The sequence below is a fragment of the Ornithodoros turicata genome, unplaced genomic scaffold (assembly GCF_037126465.1).
Source record: "Ornithodoros turicata isolate Travis unplaced genomic scaffold, ASM3712646v1 ctg00000746.1, whole genome shotgun sequence".
Lineage (NCBI taxonomy): Eukaryota > Metazoa > Arthropoda > Arachnida > Ixodida > Argasidae > Ornithodoros > Ornithodoros turicata.
The window spans coordinates 2,598,891-2,621,173 of NW_026999400.1; the positions used below are offsets into that span (position 1 = coordinate 2,598,891).

The following is a 22,283-nucleotide window of genomic DNA, read 5'->3' on the forward strand; positions in this document are numbered from 1 at the left end:
CAGCGGTACTGTTGCGGTATTGAGCCTCGACGAAGTCAAGGGTAAGTTGCCTAAGAATAAAATCAGGATAGTTCTTTTTGTTGTTCTTGAGACCGGGGATGGAGACAGTGACAGGCGGCGATGGCAACGTCCATGGAGGCACTTTGGGTGCCGTCAGGTCGACTATGAATTTGGGTATATGAGGTCTGAATGATGTCACAGCAGCATGAGACGACGACGAAACGACGGAGTACCCCTATACTATGGTGAACTAGAAGGTTCACCTGGGAAGTATACCTAGCTTACTAGCACGATACCTATAATATGAAAGAAGGAAGTCACTGGAAAAGTTTGGCTCGCGCAAATCCAGCAATGCGCAGTTGACGTAGTATTGAGGTCAGTGGTTGTTGTTATGAGAAAATGTATTATGAACGAAATACACAAGCTGTAATACGGCCTCACCCTCGCCGTGAAAGCAGGTTGCCTCCATGCATGCACCGCGCAGACACCCTAGATGAAGGTCACTTGCAGCGCCTTCTGCGAGCCCAATCATCCCGCACACCACATTATGATGTTCACGATACTTCAATGCCGAGATATTCGACTCTATAGTCGTGTTCAACTTAAGAAAGAAAAGAAATCTAGTCCGTCAACTTCATACGCCGTTTGAAATAAGGAGATGCAATAGCGCGCAAGGAGAAATACTGCAGCGCCCCCATGCGCCATCAGTAGCGGAGCGCACTTTCTGCCGCAGTGTAGTGTCATGCGGCCAGTCTTAACAGCTCAGTGAGTGTGATGGATTATATTGCCTGGCGCTAGAGGGAGCGTGACCACTCTGTGCCCATCAAGGAGCAAAGAGAATTAAGGAGGGAGCACCGTCGTTTATTCGCGATTCACAAAGTGTAGTGGAAGTGACGACACATAATGCACGTCATGAGCACGTCATATAGGTTCTGTTCGCGTATTCAACTCGCGCGACCCGAGAGTCGGAGTCGTGACGTGTGAGTGCCACCGTACGTCATCGACCCCAGCGAACTCGCATCGAGATCAGAGATTTAGAGTCACAACATTATTTGACTTATTTTGCCTCAGTGTTAAGTTACACAGCACGTCCTCCATCAATTCCTCTTGCACTACATTCTTTGGCGTAGCGTTGGGGTGTTAGATTCTTTGACTCATGATGCAACACAGCACCCGGCTGTGTGCCGGGGTATGTTGTATTGTCCTCTTTTTTTATATCGTTATTGAACCGTCAAAACGGCGAAGTTCGGGCTTGTTGGTATAACATGATCTATTGGAAAGCGCACTGGTTGAACACAGTTACAAGATAGACGAGGGAAAAGTGCTCGTGAACGTCTTGTCCCTCGTCAATCTTGTGATCGTGTTAAACTAGTACGCCCTCGAATACATCACGTCAAAACGCGCCTATGGAAACGACGGTATAGAGCAATCGATGTTGGAAGAAACTGTCAACATAAGAAGCGATCTCTCATACACGACATAAACCGTGTTTGCAGGGTGCAAGCGGTCGGGTTCTGCGCTCTTTATGAGACACTGCGAGATATGTGTTTCTGGCGAGGATGGTAAGCAAACCGAGCAACGTAAACACGGCGTGCAGACGGGGCAAGAGCTTTCTTCGGATGTTTGCTCCGGGAATTGTGGTATCATTGATTTCAAGAATGAGGCAGGAATTCTTTGACGCCACGGTTGTTCTAGTTATCAAAAAAGAAGAAAAAAAAAGAAAAAAAGAGCGAACAGACACACAGTCTGTCTTACTCAACTCACTTCTCTGGAATGTTGAGGTATGACTACTTTGGTTGGGGACAAGATGTTTCCTCTAACGGTGCAAAAAAAAAAAAAAAAGGAAGGAAAAGATCGTCGTAAAAAAATATACTTCTCTCAACATTATGGGGTCAACGCTATTTATCGCGGGGAAGACCTTGCCGTTATTTCTGACTACTTTTACCAAATTTAATTCGCGCGAAATTCAATTTTCCCAATTGATATCCGAATTTTGCCCAGTCGGCTCCACGTTGTTCGAAACCCAACCGAACCAGTCGGTACCGAAAGCGCACGTAGAATTTCCCCCATGGCATTGCAAAATACATTCCCTACTACTCTGGCAATAATAATAATAATACTAAAAAAATAAAATAAAAATAAAACGAAAAGGAGAAAGCTGCGAAATCCGTCATTTCGAGGCACGCAACTTGTCGGCCAAAGTCTGTTCTCCGTCAAGTCAACACACGCCCCTTCCTGTTTCCTTCTCGCTCTCCTTTCAGATAACTTTGCGTTGCAACAATGCTGCTGTAATCAGCAGAAGCTTGGAGAGGGAAAAGTGAAAGGGCCGGTACATGGCCTTCTCGCATTGCTTCTTTCGGAATCTGAGCACGGCCGGCAATTTGTATCCCTCGAGACGACGGTTTCCGTAACCTCTTTCCGGCTATTACCATTGTAGTTGTGAATGTAGTTTACAATAGATTAGGGTAAACCCTGCGTGCGCAATCTGTTTCTGTAAAAAAAGAAGAAAATAAACACGTGAGGTTGTCTCGGCGAATTTCGGATCGGAAACATTGAATTTCACGCGAACTAAATTTAATAAAAGCTCTCCGAAGTGGTGGCAAAATCTCCCCCGAGAGAAACAGCGCTGACGCCATAATATTCAGGAAATTATATTTTTTACTAAAAATTTTTTTCACATTAGGTGAAACACCCTGTATACAGATTGCCATTTAGTGTGGCACCCTCAAAAGTAATAACAGCTATGGCCACGCCATTGTTTTGACGTTTTTTAACGATTGTTTCAACCCTTGACAAATGAAGAACGCAGGATCCTGTGCCAGGTGTGCCATGTCCCAGAGATACACCGGGCCACCCACCGTAAAGGATCCCTGCACCAGTCCCGCCTTGATGCGGCCCGTACCTCTTCGGACGTCACCACCGCCCTGGCCACGCTGCGTCGCCTCCGCCCAGAACTCTTGAGAGAGTCGCTCCCTGCCTCAGCACCCACCCAATCCCCTGCACCAGCAACCTCGGAGGATGCCATATTGGACCTCACGGACGACTTGATGGCACTCTAGGTGTGTGTGTGGGGGGGGGGGGAGTATGGCCACGCCATTGTTTTGACGTATGAAGCACCGTCAGAGGGCACATCACACGGCACTTACGGCGTAAGATAACAGAGGGGTGGGGCATTGATCAGATATATAAGCGAGGTGCTTAGGAAGTGAGGTCTTCCTTTTTTCTTGAGTTGGTTGGCTGGATACAGCGCAGGCTCTGTCGCTCTTGTTTGCGAATAAAGCCGGTATGTTGGTTTGAATCTCTGTTGTTCTGCTTGTTCCTTCGCGCACGGAACGGACGGGCTGACGCCCCGAGGTTGTGGGAACGTAGGTTTCCACACAGCAAACAGTAGAGGATACTAACTAAATTCAGTGCTACAGGTGGTACAATAACAATAACATCATGTAACTGACCTGGTGCTGCAGCAAGCATTTTCGATGCGTGTTTCACATTCTAAACATTACTCAAGAAGTGGGACGTCACATTATGTATAGGAACAAAATATAATAATAGTCAGTCATATAGTATATATATATATATAATACTCAGTATCGATCACGGCAGAGCTTCTCTTATACATGACGAAATACGAGAATCAACACAACCTTAGGTGAGAGCGACAGAAAGACGAAGCAATGTCGTGTAAACTAAGTTGCGGTAGTACACCTGTTCGAGCATTGCAGATTGACAGACACAGAAAAAAAAAAAAAAAAAAAGAAAGCGGTTCGAGAACCGGAACTGCTCTGCAGAACATTTAAGATGCCAATGGGAAGCGAGTCCCACTTTCGCAATTGGTGAACCTGTGTCAATCATCCGATTTCACCAGAAAGGTAAAGAATCCAGGGAACCGGTGACGAAATGTTAAGGAAAGATTCTCGGGACGGAAGTCGCTGATATTTCAAACGGGGACTGTTCTTCCTCTGGGCCCAGTAGAACAGTCTGCACAGCGGTGTTCACTGCTTTTTTAAAAGATATTTTGCAATTTTGGCGCCAGGTACTGCTGATGCTTTGCCAACATTCGTATGAACTGTGGGAAGTGATCTGCTGAGTACGAGCAGCACTGGAACACTATTGGAATGTGCAATACCGGCGTCTGCTTTTCGCCTCCGGGAGACAAGTAGGAAATTTCCGCCCCTACCCGTACTCTTGATTGACTTTCTTTCTCCTGTCATCCTAAAGCGGCTTCCTCCTGCCCGAAAGGTGCCCTTTTTAGCGCCCCTCCAGGTGGGCCCTCCCAGACGCCGGCACTGGGAATGTGCAACATTCGAACTGCAGAAGACAAGCACATTCCATCTCGTGCTGCCACAAGGAGGTTCCGAGAAAATTTTGTTTTGACATTGTTTTGTAATCGATAAACTCTATGTTGACAGAAGCAAGAGCTTGCATTCAAGGAACACTTCAACAACATGCCCTGGAAGACATGGCACCTGTACGTGGTTTGCTGAAAAGACCGCCGTCTGCTACGATCGCTGATGGGCCGAACAGACAAATACATGTATGCTCTTTCTTTAGAACGCGACAAAAAACTAAAAGTACCGCGAACGATGACCCTGCGAATCTACCACATTTAAACCAATCCCAACAATTTTCGCAGAATTCCCAGAGGTAGAGCAAACCTTATAATGGGAAGCTGTCCTGTCACGAAGATGCAAGCATCGCAACGAAAGAGCACGTATAACTTTGTGAGCAATGTATGCAGACTGCAAGGAAGCCAGCGAACGTGCCACTGACTACTCTGCACGATATCGGCTTCCTATTTGAACTGGGAAAGTTAGACGTGTTGCGGAATTAGGTGAAGTCACTTACTTGCTGAAGAGCCTAAGGACGAGACAGAAGAGCGCTGTAAAGATGACCAGCGACGCGATGACGCTGATCATGGTTGTCAGCTCCGCGTTGTCCAGAATAGCCACTCCGCGCGCTGCACGAAAAAAAGACACATGGATATTAGTGACGTCAGGTAAATCAGAGCCATCCCGACGCTCTGCACGTGCTCCGGTGAAGGGTCATATCACCATGGGATATGTGAAAGAGTTCCCGATGAAGCTTGGGGGAAATGCCAAAATTAATGAGTACGTTAGAGTAGCAAAAGGCTAGCTTAGGGGATGCGGGTAACGTACATTCACCCGCACTGCCCGCAACGCGCGGTGACAGAATTTCTACCCGCAAACTTCTGAGCTATGCGAGCATCTTTGGCATAACCGCGGGTATACCCGCACCCGCGAACACCTCTAGCGCGCAGTTACAGCTGTGACTACACTCTTAAAAATGAACTTCACTGCATAGCACGCTCCTAGCCAATCATAATCTCGAATGATATCGTTATCTGCCTTGATTTGTAGAAACCCGAAGGCGTACGCCTCCCGTTTTGAACAAATCAAGGCAGATAACGATATCATTCGAGATTATGATTGGGTAGGAGCGTGCTATGCAGTGAAGTTCATTTTTAAGAGTGTAGGAGTGAACCCAAGCTGCAGGAAGCACAACCCCTGTGTCAGCCCACCCACCTCCTGTTATAACTACACTGTTAAAACAGAACTTCACCACATAGCACGCTCCAAACCAACCGTCATTCGGAATGATGATATTCTGTGTACTGATTTGTTCAAAACAGGGAGGAGGCGCTTATCTGAGACAAGCATAATGCGCCTCATATAGGCGCCCATCTCCCATTTGCAACAAATCAATGCACAGAATGATATCATTCGGAATGATGGTTTGTTAGGAGAGTGCTATGTGGTGAAGTTCTGTTTTAACAGTGTAGAGAGCGGATCTTGAGGCACTACCTGGTAGCGCTCTTCGTCGCATAAATCTTCCTAGGCCAAACAACCTTCAGAATCGTATCGTTTTATCTTCGTATTGAAAGGAAAGTTGAGAAATAAAAAGGTGTGCGCCCGCTTTCTCATCTTGTCGGGAGACAGAGCGATATCATCCGCCACGATGATTGGCACACCGCGTGCTATGTGGCGAAGAGCGCCCCCTGTTAGTGTCTATAAATTCGATCTCTAGGTAACGAACCAGTACAACAGCCACACTTTAACGGACCTACTTCGTCACCTCCTGCAATGTCTATACATGCCCTATGGACCAGGAAACATCACAAAACAGTGTGCTTTGCTCCTATGTACCTTTCAGAAAAGCCAAGTATAGCGATTGATACGGGCCGTCATTTTTTGGCAAGGCCTGGCCCGTATCTTCAAAGAAGAACCCAAGCTCGGCCTGGGCCCGCTACAGAAAGACCAGTCTCGCGCGTTACGCTGATCGGAATTGCCGAAGTCCGTTACAGCTTAAACTGCGAATATCCAAGAAATCGCACCATCGCACCTCTCAGGTATCACAAACCCCCACGAGTTTATTAGACTACACATTTCTGGCGCAGATTGATTTGATTTGGTTTGTAAAAGAAAAAATAGAGATGTTAGTCCCAATCCACTCGCGACTGGCTACTCCAGGACGCGTTATTTAGGGCTCGTTATACAGGGTGTTTATTTTTATTCGATACAGAATTTTTATTAAAAAACTAGCACAGCAAAATAGATGCCGTTTTTGCAGTTAAATTCTACGGCCAGTCTGACATCCCGCCGAAGAGAGTATGCAACTACAAGTTGACTAATTACCTAAAATGCATTAATTAACCCTTTAATTAGGGGATCTCGGCAAAAGCGGGAAATGCAGCGGCGATGATCGTGGTGTAGGGCAGTGATGACTGCGGCAGAATAAGAGGCCAGCGCCTCCAGAGCCACTTTACTGTCGGTGAGGATCGTCCAGGCCCTGGGCGCACACGAGAAGACATGTCTCAAAGCGGTCAGTAGTGCGAATGCCTCGACCTCAGCAGATGACATAAGAGGCAGCTTGAAGTCGTGCTCAGCTCCATCCTCTGGGATGCAGAATGCAGCAGACGACCCAACTAGAGAAACTGAAGCATCGGTGTATATTTAGGTTCGATGCCGGTGGTGACTGTAGATGTGGTATAAGGTCAGTTGACAGGCCACAACTGTTGGCACAACCTTCTTTTTCCTAAGGCCCGGAATTGACGTTTGTACAGTGGGGTAGTGAAGTGTCCACATGGGTGGGGCAAAAGAGGTCCGGGCGGAGGTTGAGGTTGAGGGGATGCTGCTTCGTAAACGGCAAATAGCTTGACCGAATGCAGATGCGGGATAACGTTGCGCAATGTCACAGAGGTAACGGGCTGGATGGCGGGCAAGGTAGCGTGTGTACGCGTGTAAGGCGACACTATCGCGAATAATAAGCACCGATCGCTCGCGTGCCTCCGCCAAAACAGAGAAGGTTTCCGTTGTCTTTGGCACTCCCAAACAGAGACGGAGGCTTCTGGCTTGAATATTGAGCAGCTCCCGCTCGTGAGTGTTGGAGATCCAATAAAGGACAGGCAGGCTATAGCGCATAACGCCAAGCAACATGGAGCAGTGACACGATGGATCCACAGAGGTGCCGGAGCACATTACAGTAGATGCGGGCGCGAGCAGAAAGGGAGTTGATCTGCCGCGACCATGTCAGTCCCCTATCAATGATGATGCCTAGATACCGATAATGCGAGACGTGGTTCAGTCTAGAGCCAGCTAGCAGTAGGGGGTATTTGGTGAGGGAGCGGCGCATGAATGCCATAGCTACTGTCTTAGCGGGCGAGACAGACAACCCACAGTCAGCAAGATGCGTCACTAGAAGGTCTAAGGCATGTTGCAGACGACGCTGAATGGCATCACGGCGCGCTGCAGAGGTCCATATGCAAATGTCATCGGCATAGATCGTGATGTGGGTATGCTTGGGCAGAAGAGAAGGGAGATGCGCCAGGATGACATTAAACAGGAGCGGGCTGAGGACGCTCCCCTGTGGAACTCCACGATGCACAAAGTAGTTGGCATTGTCACCATCTGCTGTGCGTACGAACAGAGACCAGTCAGAGAGGAAGGCTTGCAACCAGGCAAGGGTACAGCCGCCCACACCATCTTCTTGAAGCGACGCGACGCACTTTCGGGATGAAACCTCGCCGAGCTTAAACAATAGCCGGCCGCCGTATGGCACGTTGAGGCGGCGCCTGTATAGATGAGCGATGTGATGGGTCGAGGACGCGCTGACGGCATATAAAGACGGAGATCTGGGTCCACTTTTGCGCAGGAATCACGTAGAAGGGACACTTCGCCAGTGTTCACTGCACAGACGTCCCGTAAGAGTACCAAGTGCTGACTTCGTGTCCGCTTGAGTAAAATATGTAGTGTGCGTTGGTACACCACGTGCCACATGAGCCCGTCTCGCAAGTTGGTCGGCAGCTTCATTCCCATAGGGACGCAACAGTGACCTTGGATCCACTGTAAGATGATGTTATGACCCTGTGTGACAACACACGAATATTCCCTGAGGACGCCACAGACCAGTGGAACGAGAGAGCTCGATCTCATGGTACAGTGCAGAGCTCGGAGGGCGGTTTTGGAGTCACTGTATATGGTGCAGTGTATCGGGGGCTGACGGGACACAATGAAGGAAAGCGTGATGAGAATGGAATGTATAGCTCGGCCACAGCCGCCGACGTCGGGTGCGATAGCCTTGCACTTCTTTCAATCGGCGGCTCAGGAATTACGTACGCACAGGCAGAGCCGATATGAATCGGTGAACCGTGACTCTGGCGTAGACATATCCACGCATTGCATTCTTTCTTCGCTGCTAAAGATTATTGTGGAGGAAAAGGATGCCGTCAACGGGCGTTGGATAGAGCCTGGGCAGCTGCGCCGAAGCCCCCTTCGCTGTTTCTCGTCTTCGTAAGGCCCTTTGTAAACATTCTACGAACCAGCTTTTCTCCGGGTTGAGGAATATCACCGTCATCAGCCGTACCGGATATTGAAGTTTCCCTTCCTTTTAAAAATAGCATTTTTAAACGGCGACGTGCAAACTGCGTCTTTTCTTTGCCGAGCATGCGAAGCTAGCGGAGGATAGGTGACCTATAGCGAGCGGCAGTCTTTTTGTCTTCATTCATTTTTTCCTGGCTGTAGCAAAGGGAATCGTAATAAAGGCTGGCGAGGTAAAGCCCAGGCCCGGGCGTGGCCGAAAACTGTGGGTAGCATGAGCCCTGCCTGCTGGCCGGGCCGTTGTGCCATGTTAATCGGCGGTCCATGTTAATCTCTAACGCGGAGTAGCATTACACAGAAAAAAATGTGGCTGCCCATAAAAATTAGCTGATGATGGCTTGTGAGTGGTGACGACTCAACAAATGTACACAAAAGTTTTTCGAGACTCAATCGCCGACGTCGTTAGCGTTTTAAACTCAGAAGAGACAGCGTTACATTATTTAAGGATCTCATTTGGCAAAGCCCGAGATTTTACGTTGAATATGAAAGTGACACGCTCTGCAGGTTTGGTTCCTAATAATGAAGGATTACCGCTTAGAATCCTGATAATAATACGTACGCAGTTTGTCGCCAGAATATTTGAAAACGAATCGCTAATGAGGTACAGACAGGCTACCTCGTTCATGGAGTCTGCGGCCTAACTAAAGCACTGCATAGTTTTAGTGTAGCAGAGTAGTTGCCACGCATAACTATCACGACTTTTCCATTTCACAAGGTAAGCCGCTCTATTAATAGAGAGTAGCTGTGCGTGGGCGTTCGTCGCTTGGGCTAATATCCAATGCTTATAAATGAAAGAACAAAAAAATTCAAGGACGGTAACGACTCCTGTAACGCGAAGTCCAGCGTCAGCTGTGCGTGGTTGAGTGCATGGGCGTACCAAGAGGGGCCATGGCCCCTCCCTGGAGCCCCGAGGTCACTTGTGAAAATTGTGCGCTCATTAGTCATAGGTCGTCATGATTATTCTCTGACATAATATAAACCTCTGAACACCCGCATCCCGCAACATTCGCCTAAAAAAAAAAACAAAAGAAAGAGGTGTGTGTGTGTGAGTGCAGGGGAGGGGGGAGGGTTGCAGGCTTTGCCCTCCTGGAACGACTTTCCCCCACGCCCATGGAAAAAAATCCTCGGAACGCCCATGGTTCAGTGAGGACGCATTAAAGTTTATTTCAGTGTGATGACCACTATTTTCTGGTCGTTGAAATGGTTCGCGAGATGCGTGTTGTCTTGAACGAAGAGGGTGTTTCCAATGGCCACGCTCTTAAAAATGAACATCACCGCATAGCACGCTCCTAGGCAACCATAATCTCGAATGATGTCGTTACCTGCGCTCATTTGATGAAAACGGAAGGCGTACGCCTTTTTTGTGACAATTATGAACAGCATAAGTGTCACAAAAAAGGCGTACGCCTCCCGTTTTCAACAAATCAGGGCAGATAACTATATCATTCGAGTTTACGGTTGGCTAGGAGCGTGCTATGCGGTGAAGTTCATTTTTAAGAGTGCAGGTCTATGTATGATCTGTGTCTGGCGGTGGGTTGGCGGACGTCGGTACGTAGCTGAGGTTCGCTGAAAAGTCAACGTTGAAGTCCCCGACGAGGAGGATCTTGTTAGTTCGGTAAGGCGCGGGTGCGTACACTGTACAGGGGGTCTCAGTTAAATCCCAGGGCTAAATCATTCGCGAACGGGTGCACCAATGGAAGAACTTTCTTTTTTACATGTATCTGTCCGACCTGCAAGCTGCGCACCGTGTGAATGAGTGGGAGGCGCTCATTATTTAAATAAAAATTCCAATGAGTTTCGTGAAAACCACAACTTCTAAAGCAGGGCGCCGTCGGCATGAGAAGACCCACCGAAGAGGGTGATTTGTTTGAGTAATTAATTAGTTTCGGTTTACATATTTTTTGTCGCGGCTGGTCACGGTGAATCGCAAAAGGACGCTCTTCCACTCCATTATCCACCAGTGAATTACGTCCTTTACACCAATGAATTGTGTCTTTTTGCGCTTCGCCGCGACCAGCCGCATCAAAAATATGTAAGCCGAAAACAATTAATTACTGCAACAAATCACCCGCTGCGGTTGCAAATTTTTTTCTAAGAGGTGTCCACTGAAGGTCCCAAAAGGGGTAGTACCCATTTTAATGCCGACGGCGCACTTCTTTAGAAGTTATGTTTTTCACGAAGTCATTTGAATTTTTATTTAAATAATGAGCGCCTCCCACTCATTAACACGGTGCGCAGCTTGTAAGTGGTATTAGAAAAATAATTGTAAAAAAGAAATTTCTTCAATGTGTGCACCCGTTCGCGAATTATTCAGCCCGGCGATTTAAGGCGGACTGTCTTCTTAAGAAGTCTATGGGGAATTTTTGTTCGCAGGGTTCTCGTAAACCTCGCTAGATTTCCATACGAAACAGGTAGAGGCATGTTCCCCTGGAGTTTGTCTAGGGAATAACGCATTTTTGGAGGCCTCACGCGATCCACTGATTTTTGGCGAATTAAAGTTCGTCAAATTTTCATTACATGGGGGGTCTATGGGAAATGCAACAAAATCGCTTCTCGGCCCGCCGGCCAGCAATATTTAGGCTAAAAATGATGTTATTCCCTACAGTAACAGTGAGGGAATTGATTGCAATCAACAAATTGGACAAGCTTTACAGCAGTTTTCTAGGTCCTTGCAAATGAAAACAATGGCTTATTCGTTTGCTATCATGTTCTCCACGCTGGTGCCGATTACATTACTTTCTTAAAGCGCTGGAGGAAAGCAAAGCGAAGAAAACAATTTTGGGACGGTGCAGCCAACTCTCTCCGGAAACGAACGTTACCTATAGACCGCATGAGTCCGCCTTATCTGAAACACCCTGTATAGTCGCGCATCCGTTCCGTCGAGGCGCGAGGCGAGAAGTAGCACAAAGCTATATCACGAGGCCACTGGACATCTGTACTGCACAAATCCCTCAGATACCATCTTAACAGACGGGTACTTCGAGTGGTGCACCGGTTACATCGGCGTGCAGGTAAATGGCGACTCTGTACATACATACACGCTACGCTGAGCTACGCCATTTGTATGCATGCGTAGAAAAGGGGCCTGATCTGGCTCCCTATCTCATCGGCACACCCATATGCATTTCCCGTTTCTTACCTTCCTGTATAGCGTGTCAATAAATTGCAATATGGTCCTAAATTTTATTTAGCAGGTACATACAGCTATGTATGTACCTGTACAGTAAAAGGCCTAATCGTTCACCGAACTGAGGTGTTCGTAGTGCGGGTCACCAAATGTAGAGGAGGTGGAGTTCCTCTACATGAGTCCCGACCGGCGATGACGGTGGCCTACCTCCATGGCTGCGCCGGTGGAACTCAAGCCGGTGCTCCAGGCGCGTGTCCATCCTCGTCGTTGTCCACCGGCCGCTACACACGCACCACCGTCGAGCAGTGTTTTCATTTCTAGACTCTGAAGGACACTGGTCCCCCTCTACGCGCTTTACCTGAACTCAATTCATATTGTGAGTTTTATGCCTTGTGCAATAGCATTATCTGGTCGAGAGGGGTTCATGTAGTGACTATTGGGTTTGTGCTATGGATGTTACGCGGCGTACCAGCTTTGTCGTACTTTGTCCTACCAAGGACTCGGATCATCATTCACCGATTAACTCATCATTTCAGATCACATGCTGACCAGTGAGCCACAAATTATGTTGCAAATTATTTCAATCACCGTCACTTCATGTATTTGTTGTTGTTGTTCTTAATGGCGGAGAACTAAGAAATATACAGTAGAGGAAGCAAGATCACTTTTCCTGCTGCCCAATGCAGTTTTACTGCAAGAAACATACTGCTGCCCGATGCTAATTCTTACCTATTGGGAATTTCATTACACGCGTCGTGAAACACAAAAGGCTGCAACATTGCGTTGCACTCCGGCCCACAGGGAGCCGTCATTCGGCTGCACCGATTTATATCAATTACGGAGCCGGACAGATGCCTCCGGGCGAGCGCTGACTTGACGGTCCAAAGCCTCGCCAATCGAAAGACCCGCGCCGGTGGGAGCTATCTAAATGCAAAACCCTTGTTCCCGTTACGGAAATGTGGGTGTTTTCACATTTTTTTGCGTTATAAAATGTTTTGGTTTCGCGTTATTTTCGGAGAAGGATTCGAGGAAAGACCGCGGAGTATCACAAAAGAAGGCGTGCATGTTCATTGATGCCTCTGGGGACGAAGGCATGTAAGGGATCCTCAAAGGGGTATATGGGACTTTTTGTGCAACGGTAACACACCTCATGTCAGTATGTACCGGCTATTGTTGTGGGAAAGCTAGCCAGATAATAACCGGCTTGCCATCCCTCGCAAAAAAAAAGAAATAAAAAACAAACCATTAGTGCCGTAAGTAATCACGTTAGACCGTTGTCATTATTCTCGTGATGTAATGTGACAAAGAAAAAAATGGTGGTCTCGTACTGTTCGCTGGTGCTACTATACTTCATAGTTTTGCTAACAAGTTCCTGTTCAAGTTAATTGGAGTAAGGCATATTTCAGCTTGCGGGTCAATCTATACCAAAAACTGAAACTTGAAATAAATGAAGGAGGGTAACTCACTTGAAATATTTTTGGTCACAAGCTTTCGTGTATGAGACCTGAAACAGTGGAACCTCGCGTAGGAAAGCTTGTGAAGCCCCTGTTTCACCAACGTTAGTTAACAGTTGTACTGAGATTAGACGTCCCTGAACTTGGCGCTAATCGTCCACCGTGTGTTATCAACTACTCTGAGGTGGTGCTCTGAGACCCAGCTTGACGGGAAATATCGCTATTCCGCGTTGGTGAAACAAGGTCGACGATTTACACCAAGTTTATGGCAGTCTGATCTCGGCTCAGGCGTCAACTAGCGTTTGGGAAACCAATCCTAAATCTTTCAATTGCCAAGATCAGTTTCACTGAGGAAGTTAAGATAGTCTGCGGTCAACGCCACTATGCTGTGCATAGGGCCAAGTGGCAGCCTTGAGGAATTGTCACATCCTAGACAAGCTGCCGGAGTCGGAGTGTATCACGGCGGGTCACATAGCGCTGGTAGTTAATGAGAAGAGGTAGCGTGTCAGGTGGGAGAAGACAGACGTTATCGCCTTCACGCGAAATAACATACTTCCATATCGTCCTTTTGCGGCTGGACAACAGCTCCAGTCCTCCATCTCATGCAAGTTCTTGGATGTTACGCTGGATTCTCGACTCTCGTAGACAAAACATATAGCGGGCCTAGAGGCGAAGCTCTCCAGGGGGATTGCCGTAGTGCGACACATTGCTGGCCCTAGGTGGGGCTGCGATGCGCAATCTCTCTTGGCCATTCATCGAGCACTGGTACAGCTTGGGACAAAAGTTTACGGAACACGGCACCTGCGTATTTCTTCATCGGAGCGCCTCCCTGCTATCACGAAGCGATCGAATAGGAAACGGGTGGCGAGCTATTCTATCCATCTCTCAGTATGTATGTCCACTCCTTCTTGCTGTTGGTTTGTCGCTCCATTGGAGAAATGCGACACCCCGGTGTTCCGTAAACTTTTGTCCCAAGCTGTACGTGGTCCACCCCTATACAGTCAGCTAGTACTACATCTCGATCTCGCCCACAACCGGCGGCATCCTTTATTGCTGAAGCTTTCCCGCCGCAGGAATAACAAGTTCTGGTCCTGCATTAAACAGCTGAAGCCTCACCTGCCACGTTTTCAAGTTGAGCCCCAGGTGCGTTCAACTCCACCTTGGACCCTCGCCCTACCATCTGCTTCACTATTCGTTCCCGGGCAGCAGAGAAAGAATGATGTTGCAGCAGGTGTGTCCAAGGCGCTCACATTGGATATGATGAGCGATCTGTATGCAGGCTTTACTCCTGTTTTTACGGATGCTCATCCACAAAAACCAGCTCCGCATGCGCCTATGTTATTCCCTCCGAAGACATAACTGGTATCTCCCGTCTCCCGCATCCGACGTCGTCAACATGTGCTGAGCTGCATGCTTTGCTCTATGCCATGCGCAAAATTATGCAGTGTTCGGTTCTATCATGGGTCTTCTATACAGACTCAAAGGCTTCTCTCCAATGCCTCGCAACAATGGGCATTCGCGGTCCTCTCATGTCCATTGTTGCTGACGTGATTGAATCCTACAAGAAGCTGCTGGATCTGGCTCACTGCATAGTATTACAGTGAGTACCTGGTCATGAGGGCATACCCGGAAGTGAAGAGGCTGACCAGGCTGCCCTAAGGATTTATCGGATACCTTCAGTCCACTAGACCACTCTATCATCTTGCCCAAAGGTGACCGTCGGGCCGTTATCCGTGCTATGTCTGCAGACAAGACGAGATCACTGTGGCTGCATGACATGACACCCTACGCCTTGCTCCACGAAGTGGATCCGTCTCTCTCTCTGTCGCTTCCCCATCGCCTTCCGCGACACTACGCATCTCTTCTTCACCGTGTGCTGCTCAATGTTGCATTTGCCCCACTTATGAAGCAGCGCACATTGCATGATGCACAAAGGGCCGATGGCGCGCGGCCAAGGCGCTGCCTCATAACTGGGGTAAATGCAACATTCAACCGCATACGGTGAAGAAGAAGCCCTTTGTGCAACATGGAATGTGCGCGCTGACCTGCACCACCTACTTATGGACTGCCCTGACTACACCAGCGGTAGCGTGAGATCTTGCAGCACGGCATACTTGCAATGGACCACTGCTCTTTACCATAGGCAAGGCGCAGGGCCCATTGGTCTAGTGTCGTTCATATGCACCAAGGTCACCGTCACTTTCGGGATTTCCTGCCATCAACAGACCTCACGACCCTGCTTTGATCACCTCAATTCTCACCTCCATCATCATCTCTCACTGTCTACAAATGGCACCGGGGCAGCGTCCAGCTTGCTGGCCGGCATCAGCCCCAACTTATCGTCTCTTTATATGTGTGTGTGTGTGTGTGTAGCGTGTAAGCTTCTACATTGCAAATGGGACAGATTACTTAGGATATGCTTACAGTTACAAGGGTCCTTCAAGGTAGAGCCGTGTCACCGGTACAGAAGGCGCCTAATTTCAGTCAGTTAGTAAGCTGAGTGGGACCATACAGTGGATGCAAGTAGCCGGCTCGCTGTCATGAGCGAGTCTCCAATAAGGCTGTTACAGCAAAATTTGCACAGTGCCATTTCGGGCCCAAGCTGCCACAGATCCAAACAGTAGGGAGTTTCATAGCGTTTAGTCTTGTGGGCACGCTTTCCTGAAGAGTACACAATCGATAGAAGCGTAGCAATCCGACAGTTCTTCCCTCAAAAGTGGAACCGTTGCACACTTGAGTTGGCAAATTCCAACATCCAAATACTGCGCCCTTCTATTTCCTCTCCAATAGGTGCAGCTGCTAAATTGTTATTTCCCTATCTCACGTACCCTTTTGCATAATCATGTGTAGCCTTGAATAGTCAGCTTTGAAGGAACAAAAAAAAAAAAAAAAACTGTGCGCGGCCGTTTGTCTCCTTGTTTGCAGAAACAGACACTCACACATTACACGCATACCGAGAGAGAGCTGTTATCGAACTTTATTCATACGCAATGAACAGCTGCGCATGCACAGCGCAATAGGTGCAGCGATGGAGATTTTCCTAGCGTACGAAAAGAGTCAAAATCCAGAGGGAGCATGTGTGTTTCTACGTTTTCACTTCTTTGTATCCCTAAAAGTGTACAACTACAGCAACTACCTCTACTACATGCATGACAATGGGTGAGGAGCTTCATCGCAGGAAGTACGATGCCCTACCCCAGGGTATGTGGGTTAGTATGCGAGTGTGATCGTAATAAAGGATATGTAGCATAGACAAAGCCATAGACAAAGCACAGCGGAGACGCAGTGCAAGGCATAGCAAGGACGCAGCTTTTCACATGGCAAGCAAGATACTGCACGCAGACACAGTGGCATAGCGAGACGGGGAGCTTTGGGGATTCAAGTCCCCGAAATAATGAAATAATACCTTTGGTGGTGCATTTGGGAGAGGGAAATGAGAGTGAAATCCTCCTTCCCCATGTAAAGTCCCATTAGAACCGCTCCCGAAGTATTTTTCTGTCTACGCCAGTGCGCAGGAAGACAGAGTGTACGAGAGAGAGAGAGAGAGAGATAGATGATGACGCATGATGACGATGATATGGGGATGACTTCCGCTCACTCAGCAGAATGCTACCCCAGTGTACCATGTTGATCTATAGGGTTCCGTAAATCAAACACCTATCTACAATAGAGCAAACTAAACAAGCGGTTTTTGTTTGTTTGTTTGTAAGGAAAAAAAAAGATAGGAGAAATTGAACTCGTCTCCCGACTTGTTCTGCTACCCCTAACATAAATTCTCACCCCACACCCCACTCCCCAAAAGTACTTCTCATGTGTTGTACTCGCAAGTTATTCACTATGCACATGTTCACTAGCAGTCCACTATTCACAATTATCCCAAGATCATGCACAGAGAATCCTAAAAGATTGCGTCCACCCCACAGCTCTGAACAAATTTCACAAGTGCCCCCAAGGCAGCAACCCTTGTGTTCGATGCCCAAAGTCCCCAACACCTTCACTATATTGAAGACCCTGCTGTCTAGTCGAGTAAGCCTATAGCTTCCAGAGCAGATGTTTCTGAAAAGAATATCTATGTCACTTGTTTACGGTGTTAGAGACACATATCCGCCCAAATGTCACGAAATAATACGTATGGATCTCATTGCAACGTGTTTACAAAGACCGGGCCGCATTGCAACAGTATCGCGAACACTCTATCAGGTGTTAGACGGTGTTAGATACGTATCCATATACTGGATTGTTTTCATGCACGAATGCAACAGTAACAAATAAAACTCAGTTCGTCAGACACGCAACTATTCGAAACGACACGTGTGGGAACAGCTCCAGATGTTGCATGATTTACCGAGACAACTACAATAGGGACACGCGCGCATTCAGCGCTACACGACAAAAAATACGACGTCAGCGAGGTAAAGCGAGAGCAACCATGATCGTCTGTTTTTCCTTGTTCCTTGCATCCAGGGAAGCAAGCACAATGCGCAACGCATTACTACACATTAATCTATTACATTAGACAGACTAGATATTGCACCCGTGCCTTGCCTTTCCTCTGCGCACACACACACACACAAAAGAACTCTTTTCTTCTGCAGTGATGTATCTCCACCGACCTGTCCACTTACGGCTCTGTATATCTGTCGGCACCTTAATCATTTCAGGGTCACCCTCACTGTCCGATAATCCAGTCCATGATGGAAACATCACATTCGGTGGAAGGCTCAGAGCTGATTCGTTTTTTCCCCCTTGGGATAGCGAGAGTGTTGGCCGCTATAGGGGAGTATTATAGCTGAATACGTGGGGTATCGGAGTTTGCCCGCGATTCTTTCCGAACGATAAGGCAGCTTTTCGCGAACTTCAACAACCATCGCTTCGATCGTCGTTTCATACATAAAGAGGCGTTATCATGGGTAAACGAAGTCATTTGCACGTCATAACTCTTACGTATATGGTATGCAAAATCGCGACACCCGGCGACGCGGTCGGGGTGGGGGGGATATGTTTAATGCAAAGTAAGAAAAAAGGGAAGGGAAAGGTTAGCCACGGTGTGGGCTTGCTATTCCCTAATGCTTTCAAGCAAACAGAAGAAAACAGCTGGGATACAGAAAATTATCAAAAAATACAGAAGGAACAGCTCCTTCACTAATCGTTGCGCATAGGACGCATCAGAGAATGCCCAGAAGCCCGGCTTCAAATTGGCTGTAAGGAATTTCGGGCCACTCTGCTCGGCTCCGTCCTGCACACCCACCAGTGGGCTGCCATCCGCGTACTCCACCGATTTTTGATGGCGTCAGAATTCCTGAACGGCCTGTGACATCGTCACGGTGTTGTACTCACATTTCTTCTCCCGCTTTTCTCATTTTATTCTTAGAAAGCCGGCTTTTTGTCTGGTTAACCTTTCCATTTTCTGCCTTGCTTTTTAATAAACACATCCCTCCAGGAGGGAGCGGGACCGTTATTTATTCCGGCACGAGTTCAAGCACTCAGCTTGGTTCAAAATAAGTGTCCGAGCCTGCCGAAATAGCATGAGACGATTCAGCGAAGCCAAGCCTTTAGTTTCATTGACATAACTTGACAGTAAACACACCTATCACGGTGTTGATTTACATAAGAAGTATTTTCTGCCGCTTGAGATTAACTTTACAATGGCTCACGATAACAAAATTGGTTTAGATATTTGAGAATTCAGTGCAGCAGCAGAGCCACCAGTGCATCGTGGAGAACGGCAATATGTAGATTTCACCACACATATTTGAAGTAGTTCAATGGTGCGTGTGTATTCTGGCCAAACCATAACGCGTTTTGTGCTCATGTCGGAAGCTGACCTTTACTCTTCTGGCTCGAAATGAAATTTTTGAACTGCCCAACACAATGGCCACGAGGGGGCTCTCTCTGCTAAAAAGGAGAGCGAGAGAAAAAAAGAAACGAATACCAGGTGGAGGTATTTCTACACCGTAGCGTTAAGGCCTGTTCAGACATGTAGCAGCGCGCTAATATAGCGGTACAAAACAGCGCTCACTGCCATCGGACGGTTCTCACTTTCGAAGCGGCGCCAGCGCTATACGCTGTGCAAGTGCGTCTCTGCGCATGAGAGGAGGCAGTGAGAGGGAAGAGGGAGGGCGCCGCCTTAGCCAATGGGGTTTCCCGAGCGGAGTAACCGGGAGAGGAGATATGCACAGAACGCTCGGTTACTTGCAGAGCATATAATTTAGTGGAAGTTCGGTGGTCGTTTCCGGTCACTCCCATCATGGTGCCTCCGGAGTTCGACAGCATGCGGACGAACAAGTTCCATGAATTTGACTAAACAGAAAATTACCAGACATTTTGGATGGCAAACTCACCGTTTCTAATTGTAGTCGCCGTGCCGTGAAATGCGGAAGCAAAACAACGCTACAATTTTCGCGACGTCACCGCTGAAGGAGCGCCTCATTGGCCAAGACGAATCTAGCGCTATTATTAGCGCTGAGCTCTTTCAGAAACCCGACCACCACCAGCGCTCAAAGAGGTTGACACGAGCTCAAATGGCAAGCGCTATTTTTTAGCAGTTTGCAACAAAGCGAGGAGGAAAATATAGCGCTATTTTCTATTGCTATATAGCAAATCGCTATATGTCGGAACAGGCCCTTAGGAATTCAAAAAGTGGAACACACCTTATCTTTGGTTATTAATCTTTGGAGAACATGCTGTAAGTTGGGTTAAATATATTATTTGAGCGACGGGAAAGCTACTTGAATCTCCTTAAAAATTTTCAGTTCTCGGCGGAGAATGGTTCTCAAGAATGATGATGACGATAATGGAGTTTTTATGGCGCATGAGCAACTGAGCGCCAACACCATGCACCAATACTATGGTGAGGAATATGGCTAACTATGTGTAAACGATCGACTTAATTAAAAGCAGTGCGTCTTAAAACGTAGAGCCTGATTAGTTGCTCTTAGTAAAAAAATGGTATTAAGTTACAAGGCAGTTAAATATCCAAGGCTTCGATTCTTATTGTGAAGGGGCTCATTATTTCATTCTCCACATCACCAACAGCAGTGGGGTAGAGTATCGGCCATGGCGATGAAACTCTCCATTCATCATCTCAAACTAAAGTTGTTGTTGACATACTGCGTTCCACAACAACAGCAACAACGACGACAACACATAAATGACAGCTATAACATCGGGTGTTTCATGGCTGCGTTTCACACGAGCGTAGTTCGCAAGCATAAACAGCGACGAGCGGCCGGCCATAACGCCCCTTACAAGCGCTCTGACGTCAACTTGAATCATTTGCTCATTCGAAGCCAGTCTGCTAACCAAGTAGATGACCTGCTGCTGGCATCGCGTCTGGTTTCTCTGTCGCGCCGGCAGCGGTAGGGTTGCCCAGCAGTCCGCCTCCGCCTTTTTAGTCGCGGTTTTCAGTCAATAAATATATCCTTTAGCCTAAACCAATGCATACTGCATGATGAGTGCACAAGGGTGATTGCGTGATTAATGTGGTATCCCACGTGGAACAGGCTAGTGCTGACGGCCTCCTGAGTGTTGCCGTTTTTCTGGATGTCAAGCGAGCCTATGACACCACAAGTCACAATCACGTGCTGCATGGGCTTTTTACTATGGACGTCACGGGGAGAGCCCTTAGGTGGATCTCTGACTTCTTGCGAGACAGGACCGTATACGTGAAAACCTCAGAAGGCGAAACCCTTCATCACGGTACAGCAGCTGGTGTCCCACAGGGAAGCGTCCTTAGCCCGCTCCTGTTCAACGTTGTCATGGCCGCACTACCATCTCTCCTGCCACGGGGCGTCAATGTTAGCTTGTACGCTGACGATATTTGTATCTGGTCTTCTGGAAAGCAGTGGCCAGCACTACAACGCCGCCTGCAAAGCGCGCTGGACATTCTAGCCTCCTTCCTGGCAGACAGAGGTATGGACCTGTCCCATGAAAAGACTGTGTTTTTGCCTTTCACACGCCGCCATTTGAGAAACCTTCAGCTCTACATAAGTGGGCACCCAGTGAGGCGCGTTACGCACCACCGGTTCCTTGGTCTCATCCTCGACCGCAGCTTATCGTGGAGAGCAGAAGTTCGCTGCTTGAAAGACAGAGCAGAGTCCCGACTGAATGTTCTGCGCTACCTCTGTGGTACCCGGTGGGGGCTCACTTCTAGGGCTCTTTTCGGTCTTCACCGGTCCCTTGTACGTCAGGTATTGACTTACCACCTTCCAGTACTGCATCATCTCTGCCCTACATCTGAGCAACTGCTGGAGACCATTCTTGCGAAGAGCATCAAGACGTGCCTCGGCGTCCACAAGTCCACATCAACTGCTCTAGTCTTCGCGGAAGCCAAGGAGCCACCTGTACCCATCATGAGGCTCGATCAGTCTCTTAGCCACTATATGAGGCTGGCAACTCGCCACCATCGACACCCCTTAGTGCGCGCTTTGATTCGTCGTCCAGCGTCTGGGTACAGCGAAGCCGTTCTTGCCCACCGAAGCATCATCCCAAAGCACAAATCTCTGCCGAAGCACCCTGACCCACTATGGGCCCTGCCCATACCCCCTGTCCGTGTCGAGGTACCTGGAGTGTCCTCGAAGAAAGCTGCGTCGACGGTTGTTCTACGGCAGCTCACCTTGGCCGTACTTGACAGCGATAGAGGGAAGATTCAGGTTTTCACCGACGCATCAACGACGCGTTCCGGCTCTGCTTGCGCCTACGTGATCCCACAGTTGTCAGCTGAAGGATGTGCAAGACTCTCACACCGCACGTCGGCGGCGGCGGCGGAACTGCACGCGATTTGTATGGCGCTTGGCTTCATTGCATCCT

At 48.1% G+C, this 22,283-nt stretch overlaps 1 protein-coding gene across 1 annotated transcript in view; it reads right to left on the bottom strand.

Annotated features, from left to right (window-relative positions):
* The window catches only part of LOC135374756 (uncharacterized), a 283,547-nt gene that overhangs the window by 64,895 nt on the left and 196,369 nt on the right, over positions 1-22,283 (bottom strand). Inside the window, exon 5 of the mRNA XM_064607684.1 lies at positions 4,846-4,957. Within this exon, the coding sequence (XP_064463754.1) occupies positions 4,846-4,957 (112 nt within the window). The remainder of the gene's footprint in view (positions 1-4,845; positions 4,958-22,283) is intronic.